We start from the raw sequence: 21,371 nt of genomic DNA, 5'->3' as shown, positions 1-21,371 counted from the left end.
CAGACAATGTTATTAATGGCCAATCACAATTTACAAAGAATATCATAACATGTACAGGCCTATTCAAGTTCAATGAGTTTACACAGTTGGAGACCATTGCATTTCAATATCTGAATCAGACCATTGTTTGTCTTCAAATCTATCATATATCTGAAATATCATGGGGAAATAGGAATAATTAATATCCTCTTGTTTGAACAAACGTAGGACTGGAGAAGAAACTTATATAGCCTAGGCCCCCTAGACCTACCTGCCTGGAAGATCCACACGAATCTTCAACACGTCCCTCATCATGAGTTTCCTAGCCTACTCCAGTCTCACGTCTCTCTCGGTGTGTAACTTGAAGTTGAATCATATGGACGAATTGTCAAGTAACGCAATAACGTTATTCTGTGAAAATCCGACCACTTTTACTTGGTAGTCCTCAGCACAGTCACCGGGCACACATGCATTGCGTTCATATCAAAAATAGGAACTGAAGGCTTCACTTGGTTGTTCAGCGTAAGTATAGGCCTTGGCTATTACTAACGTAAATACATATCACTGATCTACACTAACTGGATAGGCTGCGCGTACGGTGATTGTATAGCGAGCCGTGAAGTCACCGGAAGTTGTTCAGCGGCCATGTTGGGATATTCAAAACATCACCGCGCATATGACAACGACACGTCCATATATTACTATATGTATGTACTAGGGCATTACTTACATGTATGTCAATGTGGGAACCAAGCTGTAAAAAGCTGAGGAATATGAAGATTTTAACTGAAATTGTGGAGAACTGCTAAATAAATTGCTGTTGCAGCAAAGATGTAACTGTGCATATGAACTATAAATAGTTGTCTGTCCAGGGGCGTATCCAGGATTTTCCAATAGGGGGGCGTCAGGCATGAATGATCGCCGTCCTGGGGGATGGGTCTAAGGGGAGGGGTGGACAATTTTTGCTTTCGAAGTAGGGGCCTAAATGCGAAATGGTGCCATATGCATGGGCGGCGATCCGTACTTCCGAGTGGGGGGGGGGGGATATGACCTTGTTGACTATCTAAGCGTAGCGCCACCATGAGTTGGCGCGAAGCGTACAAGAAAATTTTGGGATTAACAAACCCTCTAGATGGCCGGAAACGGCACTTCCCGAGGTTTCCAAGCGGCATATACCCAACTTTAAAATAGGGATGTCATGTCCGAAATATCTCATAACTTTTCAGGATCCAAAATACTTTTTTTTTTAATTTCGGGTGTTATTTTGGGAAAATTGCCCCTGTCAATCTTGTTTCAGGCGCAACGTTAGAATGTTCGAGAGCTCTTTTATATTATTCGATGAAGAAAATGGCCTCATGCAGGCTATGATAGGCCTATACACATGCAATACACAATTACACATAGTTACATTCCTAGGTACCGATTGCTAGGGCATCCAGGTGAAACGTGTATTAAGCATTACCCTGATAACATGAGATTCTCAGCTGTTCGAGGGAACATGTACGTGTGTAGGCCTACTATAGGGCCTATATGAATACTATGAGGGTGCATATATGAACTATATCAATACCGTGGGCGCAATAATACATTTTGTTGTTATAGGGCCAATGAAGCCTACAGTCAACTATTCTTGCTTTATAAAGACGCTTTATTTGAAAAGATCGCACTGCGTTTATGGTAGGCGAGAAATGAAGCTAAAAAAGAGCCGTACATTAACGATGATGCATAAATGTAGGCATGAAAATATTCTTATCCCTGGCATTTGGTGGGGGGGGGGATATGGTTTATTACATCCCCTCCACCCATTTTCATGGGGGGATATATCCCCCCTTCCCCCCAGGATCGCCGCCCATGGCCATATGTGATCCATTTTTCGACCTTAATAATAAGCAACATTTCCAGTAAATATGGACACAAAATGCACAAGTTAGTATGGCTGGCATGTCACTTAGTGTTTATAGTGATAATACAAACACAATTACCATCTATGTTTCTAAAACTATTATGCCGCCGAACTTCGCCAGAACCTTTTTTTGGCAAACAAAAAATAAAGCATACGGGAGGGGGGGGGGGGGTTGAGCGATCACCGACATCTCACATAAAGGTCGTCATCAATTTTTTTTTTTTTTTGCTAATCTTTTTTTTTTTTTGGTGACGGCCAATAGGGGGGCGCGCCTGTTGCGCCCCCCTGGATACGCCCCTGCTGTCTGAATTTACTTTAAAAAAAAAACTGAATGTACAAAAATAATGACCTGTAGATGGGTTCTAACTTCTAGGACAAAATCCCCCCAAGCCAAAATCCCCCCAGGACAAAATCCGTCCGGCCAAAATCCCCCCAAACCAAAATCCCCCCCGGACAAGATCCCCCCCCCCCAGACAATATCCCCCTGACCCATACAAAGCCTGCCTGCAACAACCAGGGATGGCCAAGGTGTGACAGTCAAGGCATGGGTCATTGCACTGGTTAGGATACCGGTCAGGGGACTGGTCAGGGTACCAGTGAGGGTACTGGCGAGCGTAACTGTGAGGACTCCTGTTAGGGTACCTGTGAGGGTACCGGTCAAGGTAATGTTCATGTGACCGGTCAAGGTACTTGTAAAAGTACTGGTCATTGTACCAGTACTAGTAAGGGTACATGTCAGGGTAGGTGTCAGGGTGCCTTTCAGGATACCAGTTGGGATACCGGTCTGGGTACCGGTCGAGGTACAGGTTGAGGTACCGGCCGGGGTACCGGTGGGGGTAACTGTCAGGGTAACTGTCAGGCTAATTATTAGGGTACCGGTTGGGGTATGGTCGGGGTACGGGCCGGGGTACGGGCCGGGGTACGGGCCGGGCTACTGGTCAGGGAGCCATTGAGAGTACCAGTGGGGGTACCACTGGGAGTACCAGTTGGGGTACCGGTGGAGGTACCGGTGGGGGTCACTGTCAAGCTAACTATTAGGGTACCGGTTGGGGTATGGTTGGGGTTCTGGTCGGGATACCGGTCCGGGAACCACTGAGAGTACCAGTTGGGGTACCACTGAGAGTACCAGTGGGGGTACCGGAGGGGGTACCGGTGGGGGTACCGGTGGGGGTACCGGTGGGGGTACCGGTGGGGGTACTGGTGGGGTACTGGTGGGGGTAACTGTCAGGGTAACTGTCAGGCTAACTATTAGGGTACCGGTTGGGGTATGGTTGGGGTACGGGCCGGGGTACGGGCCGGGGTACGGGCCGGGCTACTGGTCAGGGAGCCATTGAGAGTACCAGTGGGGGTACCACTGGGAGTACCAGTTGGGGTACCGGTGGAGGTACCGGTGGGGGTCACTGTCAAGCTAACTATTAGGGTACCGGTTGGGGTATGGTTGGGGTTCTGGTCGGGATACCGGTCCGGGAACCACTGAGAGTACCACTAAGAGTACCAGTGGGGGTACCGGTGGGGGAACTGGTGGAGGTACTGGATGACGGTACCAGATGACGGTACCGGATGACGGTACCGGGGATGCCGGGGGGCCAGGGGGACCGGGGACCGGGGACACAGGGGGTACCGGGATGACGCATTTTTGTAAAGAATTGATGGGAATTTTTTATAGCATGGGGGGATTTTGTCCTGGGGGGATTTTGGTTTGGGGGATTTTGTCCAGGGGGATTTTGGCTCGGGGGGATTTTACCCGGAGGTTTTGTCCGGGGGGATTTTGTCCGGGGGGATTTTGTCCGGGGATTTTGTCCTGTCACCCTGTAGATGATTGTGTTAATTCCATATCCCCAAACTGGACACTAAGGTTTCAAAAGGAATTCCACATCTGGACACTGCCTTAAGACCCCGGCCTCATGCAAAAACCCTATGCGACAAGTTTTTCCTGAGAACACATGGAATTTTTCCCTCCTAATTTTTTTATTTATCATGGAACTCGCATTTTTAGTTTCTAGATGGTAAATAACTCAATTTTTGTAACCCTGCGAGCCACCTAAAAATTGAATATTTGCCCTCCCCGATACTAGATACCGATAGCCTACATGTAGTTTGTTGCATGGATGGTGAAGCCTCGTCCAGTTATGAAATTCTTTCCCCCAATTTGAAGTGAATTTAGAATAAATGCTTAACATTTTTCTTGAAATTAAAAGGCCATAACCATGGAGGAAGGGATGCCCCTCAAGTTCCTAGTCCGAAGTATCCCATGGACCTGTGTTGTATTGCGGTTGCAGCGTCTGTCTCTGTACAGACGACCCATTCCATATCTTTTCCTGCACGGAAAATAGGCATATTTACCATTTTAGTCTGGTATAACACATATTTCTCAGTTGTTCAAATGTTCAACTTCACTTCCTTGATCAATAAGGATTGTTTCTGAGACATTCACTTCCCTTCCTTGGCCTCTCTTAGCATCACCTTCTCGGCCACCGACCGACATAGCAACGTACAGTATGCACTGTATGTGTGCGCGGTGATATTTTGAATATCCCAACATGGCCGCTGAGTCACTTCCGTCTGCTTCACACACGGAGCCGCGCGGCCTATCCAGTTAGTGTAGATCAGTGGTACATATACACCACTGAAACCGGGGTCGGCAGAAGTTTACACAAGGGCGCAGACATGTTGTTTATCCAGGAAATGCCTGCGATTGGCTGAAACCCTAAATCTTTTCTGAGATCTATTTTGATTGGTGCTAACATTCTGCGACAACGTCGTAGTGGTACATTTGCATTTGTGCGTTTTTGTGAAATCACTTTTGGGGTATATCAGTGTGTGAAATGCATTGTAACGATACACGGATACACAGTAAGCTGCTCGCTAGCTATGGACAAATGAGTATATCACGGGGTATTCACGGACTTCACAAGCCAGACCAGGGGCGGATCCAGGGGGGGCCGACCCGGCCCCGGCCCCCCCTTTTTGGAAATCAGCTGCGTTTTTTTTTATGCGGGAGTACTTCAAATTCCTAATAGGCATAACTTGGTGAAAGAAAAGCCTAATATATATCCAGCTGCTCTTCCCTGAAACGCGATTGTTTTTATTCCAAATTTGAAACTAAGGCAATTATCAGGCCTACGCGACATCACGTATTAATTAGATACGGCTCAGTACTATAGTGCTGACTATTACTGTCAGGGAATATCAATGCACAGTTAGCAAGTATATCATAATTATCTGAGTGAAAGGGGGGGGGGGGTGTAGGCGGTTTTACACTATCTAACGCAACGTAGTCGCCAAGAACCTGAAGTATTTTTAATGGAGGGCCCGAGGAACATGAACTTATAGCATGCTCCTCGTGGTGAAATATAATTGCACCTATTAGGTGAATTGAGTGTACTCTTAATAGTTGGAGAGACTAGTGTAGGTTCTTATGACCAACTAGACCGGTTTCTGCTCTCAAACTTTATAGGAGGAGCTTCATCAGTAGTAGCCTTTGAATATTTTATATTCGGTCTGGGCGTCTCGTTCTCAAAATGCATCTATTTTCTGTGCACGAGTTTTTATGGACTCATAGTGCAGCTACAAGAGCATCTAAAAGAGCTTCGTGTGAACCTTGAGAGTCAGCTGATTCTTCGTTAGTATGAAACCTTGAGTTAACAAGTAAATCTTTGAGATTTTGGGCCCTTTTGTAGGCTATAATCGGTTCTTTTGGAAACAGTTTGGATAATTCCGCGTGCAGGGGCGTAGCGAGCGGGGGGGGGTGGGGGTGTCACACCCCCCAATAATTTGGTCGCTGTCGGCAAATTTTGGGTCTGTCGGCAAAAGGAGAAAAGGTGAAGAGAGCGGAAGGGGAAGAAAGAAGGAAAGCTGAATAGAGAAAAGGAGAACGGGAGCTTCTTTATCGTTTATTTCGATTTTCCAGTTCTTCATCTGATAAACTCATTCACCAATCCAATCACCCGACGCCTGCAAGTTAAAAACCTCTCGGCAAATAACCGATAATGTCACGGCCGTCAGTATAGCTACTGTAGCCAGGCTCAGCTAGACGAGTGCCAGAATCGCCGGCAACTCAGTGAAAGAAATGGAATTAAAGGCTTCCGTATAGGCCGCAGCCCATGAGTCGTGCTATCGTGTGACAACGTGTCGTTATTATCTTCTGTTCAGAATGACGTCATCGCAGATGTCATTCGTTCTCCGTGGAAAACTTAAGGACACGGCTCACGAATTGTACACAATTTTTAACGTTTCTCGCTTGTATATCAATGAATGTTGTTATTTCTCATTACCGGAAAGTTTTCTGAACATTTTCATCACGAAGTTTCCCTATTTCAACAATCGGTGAAAGAGAAAACACAGTTCGATAATTGGTCCCAATTAATTCTTCTTCTGCCGACTGCCATAAAAATAATATCGAGATGGAAATTCTACGGTGCCAAATTTGACTTAAAATATGCACCAGATTGCATCTAAGGACGTTTCAAAACTAAAAATTTTCCAAAGGGGAGGGGACACCCCCTCCCCTTAGACCCCTCCCCCATTTCACCCCCCCTTCACCACTTCCAGATCCGTCGGCAAATCAAATCCTCCACACCCCCCCCCAACAAAAATAAACTTCGCTACGCCCCTGTCCGCGTGTTGCGAGATTAAGTGCCAATGTTTCAAAAGTATATTTTTCAAATGCGTGGTTTTGATATGGGGTGTATAGGTAAGCTTGTACACCATTGGTGGTTCCTTTTGTTTAGGTTTGGTAGTGAGGTATTGCCCACGGTTTTCAAATTTTATGCCTTTCGTGGCTGAGGCAATTTCCTCTTTCTTACAGTTACGGAGTAACAATTTCTCTGTGAACGCATTTTTTATCTGTAAGAAATCAGTCTCATTGTTACAGAGACGTGCGTATCGTAAGACTTCCCCTTTAATGAAGCCTTTAAAAGTGGCAAGTGGGTGTGCAGAATTTCTGTCGAGGTATTGGAAGGTTTCCGTGGGTTTGGTGTAGACTTTGGTGTCTAATAACCCATTGGTTTCAAACCTTGGACCTTTGAAGATTTTCAAATCTAGGTATGTTACCTCGGTGTAATATTTCTATCGTAAACTTTAAGAAGCGGTGAATTTCATTCAACCTGTTTACTAGTTGTTCAAGTTCCTGAGGTGAACCGTCGTAAAGCAATAGAATTTCATCTCTATAGCGGAGCCATTTTAAGATTTTATTATCTGTCGGTAAAATCTGGTTTTCCAGTCTATGCATGACGATATCACAGATTTCCGGAGAGGCTTGGCTACCCATGGCGCAACCGATCTTTTGTAGATAGAATTGGTTATTGAACTCGAAACAGTTTCTTGTTAAAAATAAGTTTAAATTAGTTTGCGCATGGATATGGAAGATATTTTATTTATTCCATATTCGCTTTTTTCCGCCTCTTCATAGACTTCTTGACATATATCTGTTGCCTCCTCTTGGGGAGTATTGGTATACATGGCGACGACATCGAGTGTAGCAAGTACTACTGCTTTTGGTAACGGGGTGGCTTCCACAATTTTCAGAATGTGATTTGTGTCTTTCACATAGGTGTTTTTTTTTTAATACAATAGGAAGCAAGAAATAGTCCACAAATTCCGATATTTTTTCGGTCGGTGATCCGTTTCCGCTTATTATCGGGCCCTCCCTTAAAATACTTCAGGTTCTTGGCGACTACGTTGCGTTAGATAGTGTAAAACCGCCAACACCCCCCCTTTCATTAATAAGTATATCATAATTATCTCATTGAATATATCTTGTTTTATGTTTTTTCTTGGGGTGAATCTGGTGTCCTAATTTTCGCGCAAAAGAAAAAACGAATCGACGCAATAATAGTGTATCCATTGTACATGCGCTGTTGAGCGTTGTTAAATATGTGTCTATCGAGAAAAAATATGTGCACAAAATAAGCGTGTCTGCAACGTTTCTGGTTTTTCTAGTTTTTGGCGAAATGTTTCACCATTTTGCATCTAAGCACTCACAATTAACCAAAAATTTCCAAGGGGAGGGGGACAACCCCTCCCCCTAGACCCCTCCCCCAGGACGCAGATCACTAAAGTGCTACCATCGGGATGTCGGCCCCCCCTTTCTCAAAATCCTGGATCCGCCCCTGCAGACGTCTTCGGGTCAGATTCTTCTCAACTACGTTTTGTGGGAAGCAGAATAAATATTTTATTTTTGAGATACTAAACATCTGAAAATCGTATACATGTGAGTGTTTTGGGATTTTCCTCAAACAAATACCGTTCATCAAATCCTTAAGGGTGTCAATTACGAGCCCACCATGCTACAGGATATAGTACTAGTACTAGTAGACCTTGTAATAATAATATAGACTAACTTGTAACCAAAATTGGGCCTTATTGTTATGATGTGCAGAGGGGCTACACAAGTTGGTGGAACTGTAGGCTAAGCCCTAAGAAATAAAAAATAAACATCACTGTCACAATGTAGTTCTAAGTGGGAACTGTATTTGTGGTTTACAGAAAATTAAACATTCATATGGTCACTTGGAATTTCCATTTTGCCACCAATCTTTGGCCTAAAACTAAAAGATATACAGTATGTTAGTGCCTCAGTTAGATTTACTATAGCAATAAGAGAAAGAATCCCTTTTTACAAATCTTGTGTATTACAAAGTACCATGAATATTTAGCTAAACACTTAAGGCCAAGGATACTTTAAGGCCAAATGTGATTGTTGTGAGCTCTAGGAATGTTAAATTAATATATTATTAAACTAGTGTATACATTTATTTATACCCTGCCAAGTCCTATAACTGAAGATTTTACCTATAATATTTGCAAAGGAATTATAAGACATGTTAACAGTTTCTCATGTGGGATATTTCGTCCCCCACATTTGGCGGAAGCCCCAGACGGAGTCATGACACCAGATTTATGCTAGGTGTCAGCCCAGAAATTGTTTCGTTTTACTGATGAAATCACATAGTAATGTGCATTATTTATGCCTACTAAAATTAAAGTAAATGGGGATATTCAGCTGCGTACCACTTTTTAGTCATGACATTTTAATTAGTCAAGTCTTCACACTGCAAAGTGAAGTACAGAAACCCTGACTAATACTAAAAGGATAATTTGCAACACGTTTTTGATGTAACTCGTTTGAACATTACAGTAGGTGGTATTTTGAGTGTGTCATAACATTGAAAATATTGGATACTCAGTTTGCTATGTTTTGAAGAATTTGTTTGATCATGGAGGTTTGAGCTGGCACGTTCAAATGGCGAAATGGTTTCAGTCCAGGAAACTTGGGCCACAAGTAATTTTACTGCAAAAGTTTGAATAAAAGTTCAGATCATGACTTGGAAACTAGGTCTGCATTTTAACCCACACTGTGAGTTCTGGTTGAAATAAGTTGTTGGTTAAAAGTGCGCGGAACACAGTTGCAACACTATTTGTCTATAGTACCGTTGAAAATGTGGTCATGTGACAAAGGTCGAGTCAGGATCTTGGTCAATCGTACCCAGATGTCAAACTGTACGTACAGAACAGTAGGATCATTAGTTACTGTGTCAACTCTGTTGTACTTCTCCCATCTACCTACCCTAGTCTGCTGAAATTGGTACGTTCTAGTGTGATTTTAGCTGTCGACCCAACTTTCTGAGCTTGGGTCTATTTCCACTTAATATAATCTACAAGTTACAGCCAAAACAGCCATTTATACTCACTACTGTATGACTGCAGAGCAAATTCTAATGGTCATAAGGGAGTCTACCATTGAAGTAATGTTCAGACTGTAATTAACAACGGCTTTTTGAGGTAATCTGAAGCACAATTATATTTATGTGGAACTTACAAAATTGAAATCAAATTCAGAAAATGTCCCCATATAGTTCAAATAATATTTTGGTTTTTCTGCAAAAGCAGACCAGTTTCTATACACCAAACTACATGTCTCACCAACAGTGGACATATGTACTGGTCAAAGTTTTTGCCAACTTTTGTTTTCTGGGAACATTACCTGCTGCTCACACTGCAACCAAACAAGACCTGGTCGAGGAAACCAGAAAAATCCTTAACTTACAAGTTTTTGTACAGTATAGCGTTGTGCAGGATCCCAATAGTCAAGTGAATCTCGGCATTGACTAGTCCCGATCACAGTGCAATGTGTAAACACTACCGGAAGTGGGAAAACAACCGGTTATTTCATTCCTTTCGGTATAATTTCCTGGAATCCCAGACATAATAAAAGTATCTACTTGTAGCTATTCGAAATAAAGAAATAATAAACATGTTTATTTGTCGAGTCTGTGTTTATAGTTTGAATGACATGTATACATACTGATCAATTTACGTACTGGCCTAGACCTATATAATTGACCTATCATGAAGTTTCCCATACATCTTACCACATGTATTTTACCTATAACAATTAAATCAATTTTAAGGCAAAACCGCAGGGAGTATATCCAGCTTAAATCCATCTATATTATTATAGCCTAGGGTACGGTATTGGTATACACAGTGCAGTATCCTACTGTATTTAGAATTGATGCTGTAATGGAATGGATTCGTTTATTCTTGCGGGGGGTTCCACGATGTCATTTATAGAACTTATCTGTGGCTCAGGCACAGTTGTTCCTACCATAAGTACGCTGATGACACAGAATTGTCTCAATCTGGCTTGCCTAAAGGGATTTTTAGTGTACTAAGTTGTCTATTCAAGAATGTATAGGTGATATCTTGTGTTGGATGAAAAGTAATAAACTCATGCTTTACTCTGATTATACCAGAGGTATTGACTGTTGGGTATCCAGTCAAAACGTCCCTTTACCAAAACGTGTCCGCTTTTTTAAGACCAAAACGTCCCCGCTTTTTACCAAAAGTCCCCGCAGTCAAAACGTCTCTGTGAGTCAAAACGTCCCCGATTTTATAATCAGTTGGAATGCAAGTGTGGATGTTTTTAGTTCAAATCCAAGAGTAAGGATAAGTATAGTTAAGGTTTAAAACACAGTTTTTAGGAGATATTGTATAGTATACCCATCCAAATTCTTTTTTAATTCTTGTATAATATTTTTTGTTTTCCTTAATATGTTAATTCACTGAAACATATACCTTTTTCATACCAAATATAATTAAACGTTTAGTCCCTTATGATTTATTTAGTGCCTGTAATCCAACTTGCATGCTGTTAACTTAGCCAAATTATAACTTAAAAGTAATATATATTCACAACTATGAATGAATGTGATAGACGAGGACGTTTTGACCTACAGGGACCATTTGACCAATGGGGGCGTTTTGACCAAAAGCGGGGGCGTTTTGTACGGGGATGCTTTGGTAAAGGGACGTTTGACTGGTAAGCGACTGTTGGCACTGCCTCTCGCGTACAACAAGTGGACTGTGATACTATCTTATCTATATTCTGGATTCTAATATCTCCTTTCAGAAATCTGTTTAAGTATCTTGGTGTAAGGATTGATCAGACATTATCTTTGTCTGATCACATCAGTGTTTTATGTCGTTTCTCGTTGGGAAGGTTTAAATGTTCTCCAACTGGGGTCTCGGTCTTCATGGTTTTAACTGTGGATCTGTGACCATAGAATCGCTTCTTGAGGGTGGTTTTGGTTTCGCCAACATAGTGGATGCGGCAAACTCTACAAGAGATCAGATAGATGACATTGGTGGTAGTGCAAGTGATGTGACCCTTAGTCTTGTGTGTGAGTTGCATGCTGTAGCTGGTGATGGAATTGGATTCAACAATGTGGTGGCTGCAGATGATGCATCTTGAAGTACGATCTCATTTGAAAGTACCATGCTGAATAGGTGTAGGATTAGAAGTTAGAGGTGGAAAAGCAGCACGCACAAGAAGGTCTCGTAGGTTGCGTGGTCGTCTGTAGGCGGTGATGGGTTTTTCAGGGACGGCTCGTTGGAGTCTATCTGAAGGAGAATGTTGTGGTTGTTAGAGGTGATTTTCTGAAGAGGAGGAAGATTTGGGTGGAAAGTAACAACCAGAGGTAGCTTGTTGTTGCAACCGTGTCCCTTTTTGTCCTTCACTGCCAAAGTAGATGATCTGGATAGGGAGTGAGCCTGCTCTCTGAATGGCTTCAACTACCCTTCTGGCACTATGGCCCCTGGCAGTAAGGTGTTTTCTAAAGCATCTGTATGGCGAATGAAAGAGGAATTGTCAGAGCAAATGCGACAAAGACAAAGTGCTTGACTGTAGGCAATTCCAGACTTGCAGTGACGGGGATGGCAGCATGAAGAATGGAGATACTGGTGTGTGTCTGTGGGCTTGGTGTATAAGTCTGTAGAGAGAGAAAACCATGTTCCTTGCAAACAGTCATATCGAGAAAGTTAACCTGTTGGTGAGAGTAATCAGAGGTGAATTTAATGGTGCTGTGGAAAGAATTGATGTGATTGATGAAGGTGAGCAGGCTATCCTCATCACTGGTCCGAAGAAGATGTCACCAATGTAGCGCCACTAGATAATGGGACGGCAGGGAGCTGTACTGAGCATGCGTTCTTCAAGGCTAGACATAAACAGGCATGCATACAGTAGGAAGGAGCCATCCTGGTTCCCATGGCAGTCCCTTCCATTAACGGTATTCAACACTGGCACCAGGGGTAACAATGATTTCATTTTTATCCTTGTCAAGTAAATTGCAAGATAAGGGCTGACCCTAAATACTGATATTCAAAGGACTGATCATATCCCTTCCCAATAAATTAAAGATGGCAATAATAAAAAAATATATATAATAAGAGCTACTGTCACATTGTCTATAGATAACTCACCGAAGCTTTAAAACATCCCAACAATTAGATTGGATGTTTAGTGTTAGAAGTTAAATGCATACCAGGTGGAACTTCCTCGAGTGCTTCCATTAAGAAAAACTTGTTAAATGTATCGCAAGAAAGAATAGAAGAACATGATCCCATATCAACAATGAGCTTAAGCGGGACATCGTTAACTGTCACGGTGCATGTAATAGGCTTTGTTTTAACTCCTGCTGAATTTGTTGCTAAGACTTGTATATCTTCTGGCACTACCAGTGCATTGACACTAGCTTGATACCCCCTAATTTCATGGATTCCCATTTGGACGTCCTGACTCTGACCCACAACAGCAAAATGGCGAAGTTTTGAGCATTTGCGATTCTTTTTATCCTTTGCCTTACACTATTCAAAATTTGCTAGGTGATCACTTGAACTGCATCTGTGACATCTTCTCCCTCAATTCTGTACGTTGCTGTTGTAGACAGGGTTTCCAGTTGGTTGAAGATGTGGGGCCCCTCCAATTTGTGTGAGGTGTGGGGATTACCTCTGTCTGGTTCACTAGCTCATTTGTAATGTTTGAATTAGAACACTCTTTGCTGATAATTTGTAATTGTTAATGGATTCCTCAGGTTATTGTCCCCTTTAATGGAACCGGTATCTTTCAGCAACCACATGTATTGAAGACCTGTTCTTCTAAAAAACGAAGGGTTTGGTCATAAACAGGTTTCAGAATCCTTTGGCTTAACTCAGGCAATGAATTATGTACCCTCTGACCTGCCACGCCCAGGCAATGCAGTAGCAACGATTTCTTATGTTCAGACGAAAACATTTCTCCTACAGCAAGTAAGAAGTTTCAAATGTACTTTTCCATTGCTTCTATGGAATGTAGGGTTCACTAGGCTCTTGTAAACATATAAGAGGTTGTAAAATTTGCGTCATCCTTGTTGCCAAAATGTGATGACACGCAGTGAGGTACAGTAGGAACGAATTGAACAGTTTAACATGCAATCTTAAACTGACTTCATTTGTTTATACAAGCTTGCTATACTTGTTCAACACAGCAAATACAATAGATGTATAGTATCCATACCTTAGATTCCTTGATTTGCATTAATTTGCATGAATTTAAAGAATAATTAGGATATCGCACCATGTAATGTATAGAAGAGATATTGTACCAACTGAGTCATTTAAAGCATTCTTGTGAGTATGAATTTCTTCAGTACTGTATATACAGTGTGAACATGTGTGTGGTGCTTGTAAAAACAATATTAGGGAATATGTTTGCAGATGTTGCAATTTAAAAGTGGCTGCCCTAAGATGACGTATTTTAATCTTTTTTTTTCGCAGTCATTCTCATCACATAAAAATGAAGTAAGGGTTTAAATGTTTTTTTCTTCATTTACACAGAACATGGCAGAGAACATGTTTATATTTTGGATCTGCACATTTATTGACCTTTTACAATTTTTCAATACAAGTAAGTACTGTACTGTGCCTGTTTAAAAACATTCAGTATGAGTTATGGATGACATGAGCCCAGTCTGTATTTCTAGAAGTACTGTATGTTCATGCTGAGAGTTGCTTTTTATGTCCCAGTTATGGAGGTTTAGTTGTACAATACTGTACAAAGTCCAGAATTTTCTCTTTACTGTTGGGGTAAAACCAGTAATGTCATTTAAAGTGGTTACATTTGGCATAAAAAAACTTTACTTCAACAATACTGTACGTCCCAGGGACGCAAAGCCTCAAAAAGTTTACATCCAGTAAAAGTAAGCTTCCATCCCGATTGAGCACCAGTTGCATTTAGTGTATGACCTACTTTCACTAGTGTACTTTATAAACATATGATTGAATCACTGCCTATACTTCATGAATGTGCTACAAAATATATAGGGCATATGCCCCAGTGCCTTAGCTTCGCTGTTTTGACACCTCTCATTTTGCCCGCCCTGCCCTTTCAACCAATTTTTACCCCTCTCCCTTTCAGCCACCCGTGTATTTCCCTACTAGCCAACTCCGTAGTAGCTCCATGCTTTGGCCTTGCAGTGATTCCAACAACCAACTCTTCAAAAATCCCAGTACCTACAGTGTGCATATCTCCCGCTAAATTCCACAGGTCACTAATGCAAGTACATACGTCTGTGCGAACTTCATAGTTTCAACTACACACGTGCAATTCCTCAAAACCTGATCCAACATTTACCTTGGGCTTTTAATCTTTGCAGTGTTTGAAAACAACCATCTCCAAGAAAATGACAGTAGGCCCATGTGAATAGCTTTTAACGCAATGTCGATTAAAAAAAGTCAAACTCCAATTGCTACTTACAGTATGATGCACAAAGTACAGCAGTTTACATGCGAAGGTTGCACCCTGCGTAAGGAAAACTCAAGCTTTGTTAGTGCCATGAATAAGCAAATAAATAATGGTGGTAGAGGTTATACAATTTTTACACCACTGATGTTAAAATGTCCACAGCTTGTGAACTACACATACTCCACAAATAGTTCTGTATGAAGACCTCATTTAAATTACCTGGGGCCACTGTTTGATAATTTGTTTTGTTACAGTCAAGTGGATGCAACCTTTTCTTTGTTTCCTTGTCACTTGCTATGTAATATTTAGTGCAATTACTGTCCTAACCAGTTGAATTCAACAAAACCAACCGTTTTTGTGTACTGTACAGTGTTATATTACAGGTTCTTAAAGAAAATGTGGCAAGGAACCACTGAGAGCTTGGCTAAGAAATGAGAGTTTTTTGTAAATAGTGTTTTGTCTGATTCTTCGAATGTTAGTATTCAATATGCTTACCAGTACTACTATTCTTCACTTCTTCTAGCTGAGTTTTGTGATCAGAAGGAATTATACCTGAGACTGGGATCCAAGGGTCTGGTATCATGTGACTTTGGAGAGTTTGGAGTTGTTGGATGGCCTATAGGAGAAGATGTAGATGACAGAAGTCCTACTATTCTAGTGGAGAATTATCAAACTCAAGGACCAGGTTATGAGAGTGGAGAATATGACATGTTTCTAAATGGTTCCCTGATAATCAACAAAGTCACACTCCAACATGAACAAAGGTTTACTGCTAGGATTGTAAGACGTACAGATGTGGAGCACTACACAATTGAAGTGAAATTGTATGGTAAGAATGAGTTTCAAATGGAATAATTTTGTTTTTCAGTTCCTCTTTGGTAACGTCTCAAGCGACACTTTCAGAAACTAAGTCTATCACTGCTATATATGCTTCAGCTAGAAATCTATAGCCTTGAGCCTGCTCAGTATTTGTGTTATCAATTTCCAGAATTCTGTAGATACTATTCCCAGGGCTTTACTCAATCCACAACTTTGTACACACAAAGGTTAACACAAAACATGCAAACCTTTAACTGCAAAACTGATTGAAAATGTTGAACTTTGCCATAAAGATCACAAAAAAATATATGCACAGTGAATTGCTGCATTATATACTTAGCATTAGAAAGCATACCCAATGACCATTTGAGATATTCTGCATTTCTGATGATTGTGATGTACTGTAAACCATTTTGACTTTGCACTTTCACTGAGGGAAATATTGCTGCCCTAAAATGTCACAAGCATGGATTACTGCCAAACATTAGATGAGTAATCATGAATGTGAGCAAAGGTTTTTGAAGAACCTAGCTGTTCTTTCACAATGTGAACATTTAACTGTTTTATCTTTTGATTATTCTTTCCATTTTATTTGATATAATTTTAGTCCTTCCTGTACCTGTCTATCCGGTGGTCAATGGACTAACCAACCAGCAGCATGTTGGTATTGATGATTACAGCGTTGGTCCGTTGAACTGTACCATGGACAGAGTCAGACCTAACATCGAACTTGAACTAGTTTTTCTGGACCATGTCCCACAAGATGTTACTTTGAGCAGTATCCATTCCAGTGTAAATAACACAGATGGGACATACAATGTTTCCCTGGTATCCACTATTACAGTTGGCAGCAATTTAATTGGAAGGCTTACACTCCAGTGCAGGGTTGCTGGTCAGATGGCAAACTATTTCCCATCAGTGTATCTTATGGATGTTCTTGTTTTAAGTAGTAAGTTGAAGTGTTTTAAAGCTAACATAAACGTTAAACATTGCATTTGATTAATCAGCTCTGTTTTACATAGCTTTTTCTTCATATGTAAACTATTTACACCCCATCTGCCACAAAACTCATATAAGTAGTTACTTGTGATGCAGATGCCAAAGCTACACCAGTGGTGCAGTACTGATATTTAAGGATTAAAAAAATTAACTCATATTCTCTAAGTACATTAGCATGATAGATTGTGGAATTACGACTCTTGAAAATCTCAAACTTTAAAGATTTTTCTTTCAAACTAGGCAAAATACCCTCCTGAAATTGTTTGCACACACAGGATAGTACTAGATTGCTTCAAAAAAATATTATTGGTAATTTTCAACCTCACCCATTTTGACTTTATAGCTGTCAAAGAAGATCGCTTTTGCACATCAGAGCAACTTTACAACCCCATATTAAACGTAATCATGGAAAAAGCAATAACCCTAAAATTCACTATATAGCTAGAAGTCGAAAGATTCACAGCTACAGTATCACATGGTTACAGTATGTCGGCAACAAAAACCCTCCATTGTCCTGAAACACAGCATGAATTAGCAGCTTCGGAGAACTTTGCATACAAACTTAGCTTCAAAGCAAATACAGGAATTCATTGTAAACTTGTGTTTGTATGATCTGGCTAATACATAATGTGAAGCAATACTTTAGGAGCAATTAATCACCAAAATATGTCACATCTATTGCTTGGTCTGGTATATATGTACCTTTAATGATGGCTGTAGAATTTCTACTGCAGTCACTGCCATGACCACAACTCCCAACTGTAAACGGAAATGAAAACAGTGATTGATAGGCACCCACTGATCAGCATTATTTGGTTTCGATGATAATCACAACCTTTGCATTCATGATGGCATATGTATGGGTGTGTGTGTGCGTTTTGTGACGCCCAGCTTGTAAACACGATATCTCAAGAAGGGAAGATCAGACCAATTTCATATTAGTGTGTAGAAGTACCACATTGAGTACAAAAAGTCTTGTTTTTGGTGGAGGTCTAAGGTCATTTTGGGTCACCAGGGGTCAAACTGTGAAAACCTTGTAAACAGAATATCTCACGAAGGGAATCATGGGCAGACCTCATATTAAGTGTGTAGAAGTACCACATTTTGTAAAGAAGCCTATTGTTGTTGGGGGAAGTCAAAGGTCATTTGGGTTCATTAGGGGTCCAATTGTGAAAACCTTGTTATCACGATATCTCAATACTGGAAGCTTGGGTCGACTGCTTATTTAGTGTGTAGAAGTACCACATTACCTTAAAGAAGCCTATTTTTATTTGTTGGAGGTCATTTGGGGTCATCAGAGGTCAAATTGTGAAACCCTTGTAAACATACACACCCTCACCATACATTACGTCAGATTCATGAAGAAAACTGCTCATGTTTTATCATTGAAACCACAATGCATTTTCGCTTTCTGGTTTAGAATTCTATACATTCCTTGATTAGGATTAATACTTCCTGATGGCAGGTAAATTACCAGCACGAACATGACAGGTAAATGAACAATGGGCATCCCAAGTGATCAAAAAAATTGACATTTCTCCATGAATAGAGACAGACTCTCACAGGTAATTTGTTCTTGACTAAGGCTAACTGACATTCACAATCCACTGAGCTACCCTTGTGTGCATGTGTTCTGCATTACACCGCTTGACTACTGTAAGCCATTGTCGTTAATCGTAAAATGTTACTATATCATAATAACAAAATCACATACTTTCATGAAATTGTTGCCAAAATTGCTCAATAATGCAGCCATGCAATTGATTCATTGAATATTTAACCAAGTTTGGAATGTTTTTTCTTGTAGATGGACTTTGGCAAAGTTATCCTACAATAATGGATTGACCAATCAGCAGCATGTTGTCCTGGATATCAACAGAGAAGATAAACTGACTTGCACTTGGAATGAAGTACCAAAATATGGGTATCTGAAATGGGACATCATCAACCCCTCATCTGATGGGATCATCATAACTGATCATCACACTCACACAAGGGACAATGGTGATGGGACATATGACCTCGCACTTCACTCCACGCTGAGTGTCCCCAATCCATCAGTTCTCCGTGTTACTGTCCATTGCAAGGTAGCAGCTCCAGCAGATCACTGGTACCCAGAGATCACCACAGCAGAGCTTCTTCTTCCTGCAAACTGTAAGCCTCATGAAAATTATATTAATGTAGAAAAATCTGTTACTTAGAGTTAAACACAAAATAGCTGCAGTATTTTCCATATGATATCTGTGTTCTACAGCCAATAGAATTAGGTTATATACAGTTTGATTTATCCTGTATTACCAATTATATATATGAAGATATCAAGGTAATGTGATCTCTAAGTCAATATTTCATCATAAACCCAAGTGAAACATTTCACTCAAGGAATGTGTCCTCGGTGAGTGAAAATCTCTTCTGTTATAAGGAATATGTCACTTGTGCAGAGATAGGGGAAGATCATATAAGATAAAAAAGAACAAAATCATCAATTTACAGATATATACACTGTACATAGTAAAAGGAAATCCATTTTTAATGGAAACACTTACATGTGAAATGGTTGCACTGCGGCAGTGGTCCTCTCTGCTCAGACATTTCTGGACACCTGATAAGTCTGACAGGACATCACTGTGAAAAGTCTGGCATCAATATAGAAAATGGTTAATGAGAATGGGCAGTGTCTCCTTTTGCTAGCTTTCTGAACCATTTTATTTTCATATGTTGCTGCATTTTAGTTCACATACATGCAGAAGCAATGTACTCTAATTATTTAATATTTTTCGACATTGGACAGTATATTACCAAAATAGTGGCCTGGTGGCGGTCTTTCAGATCTATGAACCATTGGTTGATCTTGTGTGAAGTATCAATAAGATAAGTTATAAGACATTACATTACAAGACATTACAAGACATTGTATTTGATAAGTTATTGAAGATAAATAAAGTGGAATAATTTAACTACAGATAAACAGTATACTTGCATTTGCAGTTCTGCTGTCATGAATTGGATACTGTATGTAATCACTTTTCACTTTCTTTAAGAATTGGTTTTATCATCTTGTCCATTTAGTTGACTGCCTTCCAGCCTTCCCAGTGATAAATGGATTGACTAGTCAGCAACATGTAGTGTTGGATGTACAGAGAACAGATGTACTGACTTGTTCCATGCATAGAGTCTCACAAGAAGTTTCTCTTCAATGGTTGATCATCACTCCTGACTCATCAGAAGATATATCGCTGGATGATCAACTTTCCAGGAGCGATAACGAGGATGGAACTGTGAACATTACTCTTAACTCAACTGTTACAGTTACTAGTCTCTCAATTAACCGTGTGACTCTTCAATACAAAGTATCCGGTCTTCCAGCTGACTCCCCTGAAGTGTCTTCAACTCAAGTAGAACTTCTATTTCCTAAAATCAGTAAGCAATATCTACTATTACTATATGTTTTTTTCACATTCATTGTAGGGCAGGCTACATTTGATAGGCAAACGGATATATTCAGCATTAATGGTGTGTATATCCATGTATGTGATATCCTTGGCATGTACACCATAAAGGACACAATGAGTACATGATGTATTATTTGTGCCCACTCAATATGTGCATTCCTTGTTAAGGATTCAGGTCCGTATTGGTTAACATAGGACTGAAAGGTCACACAAGATTTCCAGGAGACAAAATTAAAAAAAAAATCTTGTTCTTGTAAAAACATTCTACGTTAAGGTTGGGAAGTTTATATTTAATACGTGGATCTGTCTTAGTAATTAACAGACCTTCTGTCTTTGTAGAGGAGAAAGGTCATCTGAGGTCTCTGGACACAATAAATTAAAAAGTTAACTTTGATCAACTTCATACTGGATCGTGGGTCTAATTTTTAATGACAAATATGATATTGATTGTAGTAGAGGTCATACAGTTAGTCATTTCAGTTCACCAGAAGTCTGAAAACCCTGTAAACATTTTTATTTCAAGTAAATCTTGAGCTTCATAATTAATTTGGGTATCCACATTATTAGGTAAATAAATCCAAATGTTTTGTAATGATGAAGGTCATCTGAGGTCACCATGCATTACTGGTTATCTGAGGTCACTGTTGGTCAAAGTATGAAAACCTTGTAACCAGGACCACTTGAGTGCGAGAAACTTATTGATCATGCGGATTCAGCAATGACATAAAACTTGAAATCTTGTCAGCCATGTTGCATTAAATTCTCAATTTGGCAAGGCTTTAATCCTTGTTTTTGATTCCTTGTCAAAGGCAAAAGGAATCTATGTGATAGTGATGGCATATATTTGTTTGTGTGTGTGTGACTCCAAAATATAAAGTTGTATGAATTCCATAATAGGTATGTTGATCCACCTTAGTACCAAACTCCTATCCTTCTCTGTGAAGGTCCATGGTTATGTGAGATTGATAGAGGTCAAATCTGAAACCTACTAAAAAGCGTCAGTAGCAAAGGTTTGGTGAGTCTCAGTGAGTATAAAAATACTACTTTTTTGGTAAAGGTCATTGGTTATATGAGGTCAACAGAGGTGAAGCAAGATATATAAAAAAGTACAGGTTTAATGAACTTCACACTTGGTATGTGGATCCACCTTAGTCAGAAC

At 40.5% G+C, this 21,371-nt stretch overlaps 2 protein-coding genes across 2 annotated transcripts in view; one reads left to right on the top strand and one right to left on the bottom strand.

Moving 5' to 3' along the window:
• LOC139983340 (alpha-2,8-sialyltransferase 8B-like) overlaps positions 1–21,371 on the bottom strand; it is a 217,621-nt gene that overhangs the window by 115,967 nt on the left and 80,283 nt on the right. The window lies entirely within an intron of this gene.
• LOC139983018 (uncharacterized) lies at positions 13,995–20,178 on the top strand. Its single transcript, XM_071996339.1, has 5 exons — positions 13,995–13,999; positions 15,422–15,771; positions 16,369–16,710; positions 18,568–18,914; positions 19,830–20,178. The coding sequence occupies exons 1-4, from the start codon at positions 13,995–13,997 to the stop codon at positions 18,603–18,605; spliced, it is 735 nt and encodes a 244-aa protein (XP_071852440.1). The 3' UTR covers positions 18,606–18,914; positions 19,830–20,178.

The sequence above is a fragment of the Apostichopus japonicus genome, chromosome 16 (genome assembly GCF_037975245.1).
Source record: "Apostichopus japonicus isolate 1M-3 chromosome 16, ASM3797524v1, whole genome shotgun sequence".
NCBI lineage: Eukaryota > Metazoa > Echinodermata > Holothuroidea > Aspidochirotida > Stichopodidae > Apostichopus > Apostichopus japonicus.
Note: the sequence above shows the minus strand (reverse complement) of the source record. Positions and strands in the feature narration are given on the sequence as shown.

Bases quoted from the DNA above. Each gene is read 5' to 3' on its own strand.
- LOC139983018 (XM_071996339.1), top strand. The intron at 15,772-16,368 runs GTAAGAATGAGT...ATATAATTTTAG, and splicing joins AATTGAAGTGAAATTGTATG to TCCTTCCTGTACCTGTCTAT. The intron at 16,711-18,567 runs GTAAGTTGAAGT...TTTTTCTTGTAG, and splicing joins GGATGTTCTTGTTTTAAGTA to ATGGACTTTGGCAAAGTTAT.